This window comes from Primulina tabacum, chromosome 16 (genome assembly GCF_025594145.1).
Source record: "Primulina tabacum isolate GXHZ01 chromosome 16, ASM2559414v2, whole genome shotgun sequence".
Classification (NCBI taxonomy): domain Eukaryota; kingdom Viridiplantae; phylum Streptophyta; class Magnoliopsida; order Lamiales; family Gesneriaceae; genus Primulina; species Primulina tabacum.
In genome coordinates this window covers 28,590,961-28,605,129 of record NC_134565.1, presented here as the reverse complement: position 1 = coordinate 28,605,129, position 14,169 = coordinate 28,590,961, and the positions used below count along the sequence as shown (strand labels likewise).

Below are 14,169 nucleotides of genomic sequence, written 5' to 3'. Positions count from 1 at the left end.
AATGTGCTAGGACCGTTATTAGTTCCTTTCAAAACTTCTAGTTTTTAGTTGAATTATGTAAAATTCAAATTAAAGAATAATCAGTGTTTTGGGATATTTTGTTATTTAGAATCGATCAAACTTTTTTAAAATAAAACCTTCTCCGAGTGTGTTGAAATACACAAGAGAATGTCATTTTTCAAATTAAAAAGTTGACCAAAGTTAAATAGCTAAATTGTCTCGGGTTTTTAGGTTAGAAAAGTAAAAAAAAAAATGAATAAAACTTATAATAATGAAGACCTATATCCAACCACGGGATCAACATTAAGAAAGACAATAATGGATTAAAAAACTAGAAAACGGATTAGAAAATAATTTAATTTCTTGCAAAATTTTGGTCTTAAAAATGACAACAGGAGTGTAAAATTATATACTAGAAATATTAACTTGGTTTTGGCCCGACTGGACTAACCTGGTTTACTTATTTTACAATGTATAAAGTAAAATTAGATGTGTTAAGAAAATTGGTTTTTTTCTAAAATAAAATTAGACACTGTTTGATATGAAAATACCTGACTGATACAGATGTTAGAACCATCAGTGAATGAATATATATCATTACTAGTCTGGATATGAATATCAGTATCATCTGAATGCATAACAATGTGCTCGAAATCATTTTACTAAATGAAGATATTATCATCCACATACACCTCAGTCATGTGCCGCACATCATTTTCTCGACTAAGCACATTATTTATTTCTATATTCTGATTTGAACAAATATTATTCACATCTTCGAATATTTCATTGTTGTAACAATGATCATAAGAGACAAAAGTTCGATCAAAATAGTCATCATACAAATCTTTTTCATTACCATCATTGTACTCATTATTCACATGTCCATCATTCACATTTATATCAACGACCACAATGCAATCAGTTCCAATAGTATCAAAAGTTCTATCTGTCTCAACAACATCCAACGTAGCAACAATAGTGCGTTCAACTTCCTCATAAAGCACATGTATGTCTCTTGCACAACCAAAATATAAGTGCACTTTCAAACCATTATTATTCTTACTATATAGGACGAATATTGCAATGCTTCACATTTGGTAGATAACTCAATCTCAATTGTTCTGTGTCACTTAGATTCATACTCTGTGTATCTCACATCGTAAATATTCCATCGAACAAATTTCAGAATCCAAATGAATAGTTGTTGACTTACCGGTAGACCATTGATCTCATTTAAATATATTATCTTCATTACTTTCTCATTAATCATCGTATTCAAAGACCACGACTATTGGCATATCCTATAAAATTATAAAACATATGTTGCATGCTACAATCAATCTAGTGTAATAGAAAAATTATTAATTCAAAATATTTATTTCAATAAAAACCGATCCAATGTGATGGAACTCGACCAAACATTATGAGATGCGACATAAAATGATGAAACTCGACCGAACATGATGAGATGAGACCTAACATGATGCAACACGACCCAAAATGATGGAACTCAACCAAACATGATGTCACTCGACCCAACATGACAAAACACGGCCCAACATGATGAAACACAACCAAATATGATGTCACTCGACCAATATGACGAAACACGACCCAACATGACGACCCACGATCCAAAATCATGACATTCGACCCAAAATATATTCTAAAACCGAAGCAATACCCGGTCCAACATGAAACAGCTCGATCAAAACCAGCACCAAAAACTCGACCCAAACCCTTGAATCAACCCAATACTTTTAAATTACAGACAACATTTTCATTTCCATCGTAAACAAAGAGAGCATTATAAAAAATTGAGTATAAATAACAACTATATTGTAAAACTATATTTATGCTTTTCAAATGATCCTTGCTTTGACATTTCTTTGATTTCTTTCAAGGAAAGGACATCGACGAAACCAAATTATCAGGATTTTAAAATAGAGAAAGGAACCAAATTATAAAAATATAAATGATATTACCTAATTTTATCTAGCTCTCTTAATTAATACATTAATAAGACAACTCTGTTTCACCCTTCATTTTAATTAAATTTCAAATGAGTCTCGATATTTTTTTATTGACCCTTTCACTTCCGATGACAGCTTATAAATTATATTATATGAAATGGAGAACAACGCCTCCGACGTTGATCACACGCTGAATCTCACCAGCAATCCCTCCATTTGTACGGAATTCACCGCCATAACTTCCATTTTCTCGAAGTAACCCTATTATTGTTATCCCAATACCTTTTCTTCTTGTGCGCGATTTCAACTGCTTACTCTGAAGATTCATTTTTCCTTCAGGAAGAATTAGAGGGTGCTGCGGTGGTTCTTAAATCCGATCTTGTGATTTGGCGTCAAGGGTAGGTGTTAAGATTGGTGATTTTGAACGTAAAAAGCGGGGAAATGGGAATAGCTTTCACGCGGCTGTTTTCTTCGCTTTTCGGAAACAAGGAGGCTCGGATCCTAGTTCTGGGGCTCGATAATGCTGGAAAAACAACGATTCTTTGTATGCATTTACTTTATCCGACCTCGTTTCATTGATCTCTTCTCGTGTGATGATTTTATTTTATTTTTTCGTATTCTTTAATTTTTCAGATCGGCTTCAGATGGGTGAAGTAGTCTCCACTATTCCAAGTACGGTTTCACTGTTTCCATTTTTTTTTAAAAAATTCTTTCTTGTGTAATTAGGATAATGACATAGCATGTTAGTTGTATTGTGAGCTTGATGTTTTAGCAGTGCAATTGCCTTTATGGAAGAAAGAATTTAGATAGTATATTTTGAATCATCAACTTATGATCTCCAACTGACTTGCTACTATTGTGGGCTGTCTAGAATCTAATCTAGTTTTTTTATCTGTGTTAATTTTGAAGTCGATTGAGAGATGTATGAGCTCAAGGTGGGAAAAATGTGTTTCTAAAGCTGATAACTGACAAGTCATTCTGTCATTGCAGCAATTGGGTTCAATGTGGAAACCGTGCAATATAACAACATTAAGTTTCAAGTCTGGGATTTAGGTAAGTTTATTTACACTTGATTGATGATAATCTACCTTTTCTGTCATATGGATTTCAACTTATTTGAATTGAATTAGTAGAATTTTGTCAATTAGAGATCCTCATTCTTCTGAAATGGTGTTTTGTGAGTTGTGGCGTGTATGACAAAATAACAGACTCACAGTTCATCCTTTGTTTAAGCTAAAAACCAAGAAGATTTAAGGGCTTCCGAGTTAATGCTATCAGTGAAATTAGAGGCGCAGTGAATGTAGAATGAACTCATAAGGAGATTGAATCTTGGTATCTGGAATCATGACAAACCGCTGCTTCATAGTCATTCTTTTTATTTTCAGAAGATTACAAATTGTCAGCATATCTATACTATAGACCTTTTCAGAAGATTACAGATTGTCAGCATATCTATACTATAGACCTTTTGATCTCTTGATGAAGCTTACTACCCAATTTATGTTCTTGAATTTTCATTTCATTGGTTGAACTATATGAAATAACCCTCCTTCCCCTATCAATCATTCCTCTCTTATTTTGCTATTTCATAGTTTTTTTCGATAATTTACGAGTTACTCAACATTTCTTTTTTTACATTCAAATCTTTGCTTTTCGTATAAACTATATTTGTGTCGTTGAGTTATATGAGAATAATATTTTCATTTCTGTTGTTTCACGCACATTTGAATGTGCATCTATCAAAAGTTGCTATAGTTTGTGAAAATCAAAGAAATGTCTGCGAATTACGAGAGTTTTCTTGTTGTAGTTTATTTTTGATGGCTCTGGAGGACCTTTCGATTATTTCTTAATTACATGATTCATTAACTTCACGCAATGGTGATTAGATTGTAATTAAAATAAAAAAGTCATTAATAGTCCTATATTGTAAATTTTAACTTTATGCGATTTGATTGTAAGCTGATATGTCATGAAGTTAATATCACCAACTTATCTTCTATGTGATAAATGAATCATCTATCTATTCTATTTTATTAAGAGTGATGACATGATAATAACCACTTAGGGGACACCAACTTTTTCTTTCAAATTTACCCTTATATGATACCAATATTACACATTTGTTTTTTTTTTTGTTTTTTTTTTTAATTTCAACATAGACTTTTATTTTTTTTTATTTCAACAATTCAAATATCAATTTGGTCCTTCCATAATTTGTCAAATTTCACTTTAGCTTATCGATAATGATAAAAAAGACTATACACACACGCATCGTGTGTGCAGAGTAGCTAGTATATATAATGACAGCATGCATATGATACGATAAACTTCTTATACTATAGTCTGTAGATTCAAGCTAATACTAAAGTTTATTTAATTTTGTTTGTTGTACAACAAAAGTTGGCTATTTTTCAAAGTTTTTTTGGGTTTAGTAGAATCGGTTGACTCTATACCTATCTTATGAACATTTTATCTATCCCATTAAAACTCAAGACCACTCTCGTGATTAGTCTTGTTGCTATAGATGTAAGCTTGGGGAGGCTGAAGGAAGTTTTTGAAAATTTTTAGGCTTTTTGGAGACAGAGATACTGTAGGATTCTAATAGGGAATGGAGCAACTCATTCAGTTTAATGGTGCTAGAAAATGATAGTTTGCATGCAGCCATGGGATATAATAAATTAAGATGACGATACAAGAATACTGAAAGGTATTAATGTGAATTGCAAAATCCAATTATGATTCATGGGCCTTCTAACGGATAAGTGCAAGATGCTTGGTTATTTGGTTCGAGGGTGTTACTTTGTCATTCCAACTGATAAAAACATTGCTTCTTAGTTTCACTTCTCTCTTAACCAATTGCTTGCTTAAATTGTGGTGGCAACAAAACGGTTGGGTTGGTATTGGGATGCTTTGGTGGGAAAAGGATTAAAGATAATTGTAGGGTTGTTATTTCTGCGAGTTTGTGGATATCTCGTTTTGATTAAATTTAATTTGCCCCTTTGGCTTATGAGTGTGGATCAGGATTATAGATTAACTGCAATTGCTAGTTGGAATGAAGATATGTTTAAATATCTACCACCCAATCTACTAATTTTTCAGGAGCATGTAGATGATCCTTATAACTCCTTTGTCATATTCTATCAGACTTGATCATTATTTATTTTCTACATACAATCATTTTATTACTTGTTGCTTTATGGATATCATTATTTGATGAGCTTTTACATTATTGTCATTGTGTTTTATTTTTGTGGAATTTAATGAAGTTGTCCTAGTTCAATTTTCTTGCATGGTGTGTTAATTCAAATTTTTTCTATTGGTTTTGCAGTTTGGTACAAATATATGAATGTTTCCTGATTGCTAACTGTTAACATATTAAGTTTCCATTTTTGTGATTCCATTGTTTATTTGACCATATCACATTCACAACGAGATGAAAAGCTTTCGTTGGAACCCATACTGTAGTTGGGAAAACGGAATAGTCATCAGCTACATATTCACTTGATTTTTTTTGTATCAAGAAATTGATATTTTACTTGTCGCTTGTAGTTTCACTAACTCTTTATAACTTGTTTAAATGAACTCATTCTAATGTCTGAATTTAACAAAGATATTTTCCCTTTTCTGTTTGCAGGTGGACAGACTAGTATTAGGTAATTCTGACCGCCCTGAAGTGTAGAGCTTATTTTCCTGATGTAGGCGTTGTGGAAGTTTCTTGTACAATTCCCAAGCTATTAATTTCCATATTGCTGTTTCCTTGTTTATTTTTTCTTTATTTTATTTTTTAACAGTTTTGGTTTGAAAGTCTGCTTTAGTGACTGAGATAGTGAAGGCATGCATTAGGCATGATGTCTCCATTTGGAGGAAATAAATAAAGAATATCACAATTAATTAAACGGGATTTGCCGTCTTCTCTAAAGATTTATGAGAAGAGCATTGCGTTTCTTATTGTAATTATACACCATGAAGAAGATAAGTTTGTCTAATGGAATTTATACTGGTCTTGGACTTCTACGGTGGTCGGTGAAGCCTTATTTGGGTTTTATGCTGAGTTTATCTAAGAAACATGGACAATGGGCTTCATTGGGGCTTAAATGTAATCTTCCAATAGTAGATTTTTTGCTGTTCATTAACAGCTTCATGCTCTAGCTCCAAGACGAGTACCCCTACATCCTCTCAATGGCAATATCTGTGGGAATTCTTTCTGAATGTACTCAATTTCCTTTATCATTAGCTTAAACAATTTGTTGAACTTTGTATATTCAGTCATATATCTTACATAATGAGCTTACTGATATAAATCAAACAACTGTTGACTTCTCACAGCTGGGCTATGGAGTTGGTTCACTATCTTTAGAAAGCCCAGAATATTTTTGTTATTTATGAGATTGCGTTCAAATATATATAGAATGGTGATATGATAAATTATTAAATGATATCTAGTGATCGTGTATTGAAGATATGAAATAGTATAATGGTTGAAAAAAGTAGAGAGAAAAGTGTTATCTTGTATAGTAAATACTGATTACGTATTGATAAGTGATTTGAAAGGGAAAGTAATTTGTTTGATTGAAATTTTGAAAATAAACTTAACTGAAATTACAACTTTCAAATATTATTGGTCAAACAGGGGTTCTGCTTTTCAATATTGATAATTTGAGCCAAGTTCCCCCTTATATTTCTTTGTTAGTTATTTTATTTTTTCAATACACGGCAATAACTGTATGTTACTTTACGCACTGATTTCCATGGATTGAGTTGTTTCTCTACAATGTTTCATCTGTGCTTCAAGACCGTTGGCATCTTTCCACACCGTGAAAGAGATAAAATGGTGTGAGCGTCCGTTCCACTGATTACTGTGTTGGACTAATGGGATAACTGTAGCTTCCATTTTACAAAGAGAATTGATTGCATCTCAATGATCTTCTGACGCGAGTTTCTATCGTTAGACTTTAGGTACTTCTTCCATCAAGCACAGGATAAAATAAAAACAGAATTATTGTCATCCCCCTAGATTTTGCTTTGAACTTATTCTTTCTCTGTGTTAAAGCAAACTGGTCTGTGAAAAGTCTTATTCCTCTTTTAAGTGCAAGTCCCTATCGTAGTCCAATTGTTTGGTGATTTGTGTTCAAGGAGTTCTTTCGCATCTCCCAAGATTATCAGCCACTTGAACTCATGATGCATATGATAATCATATTGTGCTTGCTTTTCATAGCTGAAACCTGTTGAATGGGGCATTTATTTATTTTGTTTCCCAGGCCTTACTGGAGGTGCTACTTTCCCAATACTCAAGCCATTATATATGTTGTTGATTCGAGTGATACTGATAGACTGGTGGTTGCAAAAGAGGAATTTCACGCGACACTGGAGGTGCTCCTGCTTTTGTTCATCTTTATTATTGCCCCATATTGGAAATGTTCGATTTTTGTATCCGGTGTATGTTTTATGCTTTAGATATAACATCTTGGGCTATCTTTCTCGGGCAGTTTAGATTATGGATTAATTGAAGCACACTTGCCTTGTTTTGAGTTCATTTTCAGATATGATTGGTAGGTACTTGGCAGTGGTAATTAGTAAATTACGATGAGGAAAGGTAGAGCATACAAAAGTTGAAACACACATCTCCTAGCCCTCTACAATAGTTACTTTGAGGGTTGCATGAGTTGGTTTGAGAAGTAGAATGTGTGATTTGGCTGTTAAATTACAACCCGTTTACAAGTTGTAGTTAAGACAGTGAGATGTAAAGTGTTGGTTTTACAGTTTTCCTCATCAATATTGGAAATGAATAAGTGGGTAAAAAGAATTTGTGTAACTTCGGTCATCTTTAGCGTCAGGAGAGCCGGAGTGGATTTCTACTTCCCCCAGGCCAGGAATCAACATGAGCTGGAGTGGATTTCTGCTTCCTCCCAGCCAGGAATCAACTTGAGCTGGAGTGGATTACTGAAGAGAATAAGATAATTTTGAAAAATCTTTCCCCAGTTCCCATATTTAACTCACAATTTAAATACAAGGCCATCCTGTCTTGATCACAGGAGTCAGAAAGAGCAACATTGATGTTTATATTTTCTCTCATATGATTCTTGCATGAAGTTGCCAAACCCTTCTTATTTACTCAAATATGTTCTAAATATCATGTTAAATAAGCTTGAATATATTCTTGATCTGTGATCCCCTATTCTACTATTAACCTGTAATTTTACTGCTTCCTGTCAGGAGGAAGAGCTGAAAGGTGCTGTTGTCCTCGTGTTTGCAAACAAACAGGTTTGCTTAATTTAGCAGCAACATTGGTGCTTTTTAGAGTTTCAATCTACTTCGTGCTTGATGCATCACAAAAAATTTACCATTTACAGGATCTACCTGGGGCACTTGATGATGCTTCTATAACTGAGGCCTTAGAGTTGCACAAAATAAAGAATCGTCAATGGGCTATTTTTAAAACATCTGCAATAAAAGGGGAGGGCCTCTTTGAGGGCTTGGACTGGTAAACTCAATTCACCGCTTTCGTACCTGATGTTTCCCAATTTCTTTTTCTTTGCCAAGTGAAATAGCTTTTAGTGGTGGTCCATGACAATGCTGTAATTGAAACATCCCTTACTCATATTTCCCTTAAAATATACTAGAATTTTTTTTACCTAAATATACCTTAAAATTCGAAACTTACACATACAAAATAAATCATATTTAAAACTTCGAAATGCATAAAATCCCATAAACCGTCAACTGTAAAATCACACATCCATTTAAAGGAAAACTCAACTTCCATCTTCAAACCAAAGCATAAAATCTTTATAAAATAAACCCGCAAACTTTATTTAAAAAAACTTTAACTTAATGCGGAAATGCTAATGTCCCTCAGGATTGTACTGCTGGACCCGATCCACTCAAGCGTCAGTGCCTTCCTCAACATCATCCTCACATGCGACCATTTAAATCTAGTGAGTCTAATGACTCAGCACGTTCTAATCATACATAACAAATAATATATATACAGACACATGTAGCTTTAAAATACACCAAGTACCTGGGAACGGGGCGTCAGCAACTCTCGTCACTGGGACGTGGCCAAACATGGAAATCCGATATTGGGCTCCCTATGGGGCCTTTTCTCGTAAACGGGCTATCTCTGGGGCTTTTCCCTCACGATATTCCCATTAAATTTGTAAGTTCACCGTTCCTTCTTAAAACGGATCCACCACATATTTTCCATGTCACAGTCAATTCACATCTTTCAAAATATTTTTCTTTTCCTTTTATTTATAAAATATCGTATCCTTCAAAATAAATCGGGAAAATCGTTTAGCCTCGGCATATATCGTAAAAATATCATATTTTCATCATAAACATTTTAAAATATCATTTAGCATGTATTCTGATTCCTCGGGACACTGCCAGACCTTTCGAATTACTCGGGATGTAAAATGATAAGTTTACACTTGGACCCCGAACTTCCCGTTTTTGACTTTTTCTTACTTTTCTTGACTTGAGCCTATCTTGAACCATCATATAAACTTATTTTTGACTTCTACTAATTTTCTTAAACGTACACCTAAGCCTCTCGATTCAATTACTTAATAGCTAAACCGTAAAGTGTTTTGAGCTTGAATTAATTCAAAACTTAATATTTTCATCCCAAATTTTAAACATAAATTTTTCATCCCTAAACTACCCTTGTGAGTCATGAACCACCCCCCGTGACCCCGGTTCGGTCCCCATCTCTTCCCTAACCCATATTCGAACCCTTGTTCCCAAATCAAGCCATCGCACCCAAAACTCTCGAGCCACCCCAGAGCCACCTTGGACCAGACCACCAGCCACCCTCCTGGACCACCCTGGACTCATCCTGACCAGCCCTGAGTCAGCCCCAAGCCGCGCGGTAGCCCTATTCTTTCCCTCATGTGTGCGCCTAAACAAGCCCTTAGGGCTCGCGGCTGGCCTCCAACCGCCGAGCCATCCCTCCAGCCAGCCTAGTACTCTTCCTGGCCCCTAAACGCAGCCTACCCGAGCCTGGCCCAAGACCTGGTGTGCTGCCCCACCTGGCCGATGGAAACATCCCAAAACATGCAAAGAAAACCCTAACTTTCAAGCCTCCACCATACACGTCCTTCGCTACTGTCCAGCCTTTGTTTACCACTTAAACGACACTTTTTACTATCCATAAACCTCTCGTATTGGCAGCAATCCCGTTAGAATTCATAACACGTCTCATATGTGCGTATAAACATTAAAACTTTGAACATTTATGTCGAAACGTTAAATAATTCGATCTAAACATTTTTCATGCTTAAAAACAATAAACACGCATATTATAGTTCGAATGGTACAAAAAAAAAAGTTTAGAAACGTGCCTTTACGTTAACAACACTCGAATAATCAATTGTTGGCGCGGGGTAGCGAGCAGGAACGATCAGGGAGCGACTAGCCTTCAAATCCTAGCTTGAAACTCTCGAATTTGGTGTGTGTTGTGTGTGCTTGGGGCGGCTGCTGAAGGGTTTAGAAGCCTAGGGTTTGTTGTTTTATTTTAAAATTTTAGGTGTAGGAATTTAGGGTTTAAGGCTTTTTTGTTTAGGAATAAATTAGGCCCTTTAATCCTAATTAATTTGGGCCATTAAGGCCCATTTAATCATAAAATAAAAGTTTACAAAAATCGTTTTCAAAATAATAACTTTCAGGTCCATAAAAGCCCTTTGTTTAATTAAAATCGGCTTCTCAAATAAAATAAGACTCGCCTCGAAAAAATTTGGACTTCAGCATTTTTAGAAAATTTTAATCCTATTTAATCATATTATTAAACCTTAAAAATAGTTATCGAAAAATATTTTCATCGTGGTTGAAAAACATAGTTAGGCAATTAAACATTTAATCATAATAAAATATATCATTTATGTATTTTAAATCAATTAAATAAAATAATTAAACAATTTAAATAATTTTCATGCACGCGGTTTACTTGGACTGATTTTCAAACATTACAGTAATCCTTTTGAATTTTTGCTTAGATGTTCATTCATTAGGTTCTTCACTCAAATGGCGCGCACCAGCTGTTACAAGTCTGACAAGAAATTGTGAGACTGTACTTTAGAGGGTTTCGTACAGATTAAATTAGTTCTCAGAGCTCAGTAGCTTATAACTTAACGGCCACACTTTTGTTAAGAGTTAAAAGACCAGTCTATGGAAGGGCTACGTTGAGTCATTGCCAATAATACTTATGAAGGCTCTCATTATAGGTCAGATAATGGTGCATGCACGTAACATTGATAAACAGGGTATATGGTCTTCAGAGTGAGTCTGCAAGAGCATCAGGATAGGTTATACTGCGATTTCCACATCAACTTCATATAAAATTGTGGAGTGATGTTCGTGATGGACAAGTCCAACTCTATATTTCCCTAAAAGACAATTCTATTTCTTTAGGATCAAGAGTTTTGTATTCTCATTTTAATGAAACAATGTTACAGTATCAGTCTTGCTGTCCTTTACAAGTATTTTTGTTCTCGCGCATTACTTTTGCTTCTATCACCAATTGAACAGGTTGAGTAACACGCTCAAGGCGGGAGGTGGATAATTTGGACTATAAAAGCGTAGTTGGTTATGGCATGGCTGAGATGGATCTGGAAAATATCCAGTTGTTACGGTATATGATTTTTACGGATTCCATTACTAGGTTGTCTTGTCTTCTGTTATGTTTTGTGGAATATATAGCGACGATATTTGGATGTTAAGTTTGATGTTTCACAGGAAATAACAAACTTATAGCTCATCTTTCCGAATTAAATTTTTTTCCCATGACATCTATCTGGTTACTTCCCCAGTTATTCTGAGAAGAAGTTATGTTTCGTTTATTCATCAAGAGCACATGGGTTCGCTTTCTGTTTGCATAAAATTCAGTATATGTACAAGGAATTTTGTTTGATGAAATTTTGTATGAAGCGGTGCGGCATTAAGTTAGGTATACCATCTTGGCAATGATACAGCTAGTAAGGAATTGTCCCTATATAAATGGATATACATCAATGATCGATGTCTTTGTGTCATTTTCGTAATAAAAAGAGCAATTTTGGAGGTATATGCTGGTATGGCATAATTCAAGGGATATTAGCTTCGAGGGGCCTTCTCAAATGACCCGACCACATACACGTGAGTAGTAACATCTCAAGTCTCGCATAATCCATGCGGTGCAGCTGGAGATTGATCGACATCCACTTCATTTATAATATTAATATTAACATTATGTCATATTAATATTATAGTGGGGTGTATATAATCCAGAGACTAGATGACTTTTTTAAATAATAAAGTTTTGTGAATTTGATAGATTTTTATTGAGTTTCATGGAACCTCACAATGTGTAAACAAAATTTCATTGGCTCTTGTAAATTTTTAGCAATATTTTATAGATATATTTTTATATAAATATGTGAATATGGACTTTTAATTATATCTTATTTTTTTCATTGATTTCTCTTAACTAATAATTATTCAATATAAATAACATCTTTAGTTTGAATTTTTTTTATATGTATTATTGTAAATAAATTGAACTTATTTAAAAGTCATGGTTAACCGTCATATTTTTTTGAATAAAAAACATTCTTATTTATTAATAAACATTTAAAGAATTAAAAATATAAATTTTAAAAAAGCCTCGCACTTATATAGTTATAAATGTATAGTACTTACATTTGTAACTATATAAGTGGCCTACGTATCTATTTTTCATGTAGAAGAATCAAAGCACACGTAGTTCGCTTACCTTTACATACTTATCTTAAGAGTGACGTTGCTCAATCAACAACATTTCCCCTCATTGTATTCCGAATGTTCCCTCACTTTTTTAAGTTGTCTTTATCACTTCTAATATATTGTGTTCGAGTAGCGGCTTTTTGCCAATAATTGAGCAAGCATTAGACTTTGAAATTTTTTGGTTTTACGCTAAAATATCTCTCATCTAATGTATTTCATCTCATACTAATAGATTGCTCTACTGCAACTATTGAAACGAGGTAATCTAAAATTTCTTTAGCCGTTATACACAAAAATAAATATACTTGTGTTTTTTGCTACCTTATCGTAATATGTCGAAACGTTCCTCATCTTCATCATTAAAATCAAAAGTAGTAGCATAATAATTCTCAAATTTCCGACTACAACTTGAGGATCCCCGTGAATTTTTCGTTTGTTCCCTTAATAAAAATTGGGCTTAAGTAAGTTTAAAAGTTGTAATACTAATGCCAAGGGATTGTGCTCCATGTTCTACAATTTGTACACCATATTTGGTAGTATATTCATTATAAATATCATTTAAATGATTTCTAATATTAAGTCAAATCAATGAGGTAGATGAAACTGTTTCTGTAGACAAAATCATAATATAATGTTAGCATTTCTTGTAAATAATCTATTTTAAATCTATGTCTAAAAAGAACATATAAAAATATTTCAGGAATTTCTATTTTTTCCCATTTTGCTTTCATGACATAAATATATTCAATGCATCATTACAAGATTGAATATTTTTGTCAAAAGTACACACAATGTTGCAATAATGTGCTAAACCTAAATGAAGTATGATAATTGATAGCTGACATCATTAAACACTTTTAAAGTTTCACAAATACTAGTGCATATGTTTCATTCATTTAAAATAAATAAATATCACGCACTTGTACATTTTGATGAAAAATGTACACAATAAATCTTAGGAGTGTCAAAATAAGACCCGACTAGCCAACCCGACCCGGTTCGACCGGAAAAAATCAGTTTTGGGTTAGGGGTTTTCAAGTTTGAGTTAGATTAGATTGGACCCGATATCTGATCCGAAATAATAATCGGGTTCTGATAAACCCTGGTTGACTCGAAAATTTTAATTTTGTTTAAAATGTTAATAATAAATATTGTCTATATTTTTATATATTGTATGTTTTTAAAAAAATTATTTTATATTTATATCATAAATTTTTTATCATTTAATATTTATTTTGTACATTTTTTAATTTTTTAAACAATTATTTATTTGATTTAATAAATATAATTTTAGTTTTTTACAATTAGACAAACTATATATAAAAGAAGTTTTGTTATTATGTGTTTAAATTAAAATATTAATTTTTTCGAATTTTTATTCAATTATTAAAAAAATTTAAAAAATCAAAATCGGGTAGATCGAGTTGATTCGAGTTAGCCGAGTTCGAGTTCA

At 33.3% G+C, this 14,169-nt stretch overlaps 1 protein-coding gene across 3 annotated transcripts; it reads left to right on the top strand.

Moving 5' to 3' along the window:
• The first annotated feature begins 2,077 nt into the window (after window positions 1–2,077).
• On the top strand, window positions 2,078–11,817 carry LOC142528792 (ADP-ribosylation factor 1-like). Of its 3 annotated transcripts, none has more exons than XM_075633961.1 (9): window positions 2,078–2,231; window positions 2,316–2,520; window positions 2,610–2,648; window positions 2,967–3,029; window positions 5,611–5,629; window positions 7,235–7,346; window positions 8,190–8,237; window positions 8,327–8,457; window positions 11,505–11,817. In XM_075633961.1, exons 2-9 carry the CDS (start codon window positions 2,418–2,420, stop codon window positions 11,536–11,538), a joined length of 549 nt encoding a protein of 182 aa, XP_075490076.1. In that variant the 5' UTR covers window positions 2,078–2,231; window positions 2,316–2,417; the 3' UTR covers window positions 11,539–11,817. The 3 variants fall into 3 exon arrangements, with proteins under 3 accessions (XP_075490076.1, XP_075490079.1, XP_075490078.1); XM_075633964.1 differs by having other exon boundaries at window positions 2,082–2,194; XM_075633963.1 differs by having other exon boundaries at window positions 2,111–2,269.
• The last annotated feature ends 2,352 nt before the right edge of the window (window positions 11,818–14,169 follow it).

Excerpts from the sequence above, each read along its gene's own strand:
- LOC142528792 (XM_075633961.1), top strand. The coding sequence starts at position 2,418 with ATGGGAATAGCTTTCACGCGGCTGTTTTCTTCGCTTTTCGGAAACAAG. Across the intron at positions 7,347-8,189 it reads AATTTCACGCGACACTGGAG|GAGGAAGAGCTGAAAGGTGC; the intron begins GTGCTCCTGCTT and ends GCTTCCTGTCAG. Across the intron at positions 8,458-11,504 it reads CTCTTTGAGGGCTTGGACTG|GTTGAGTAACACGCTCAAGG; the intron begins GTAAACTCAATT and ends CCAATTGAACAG.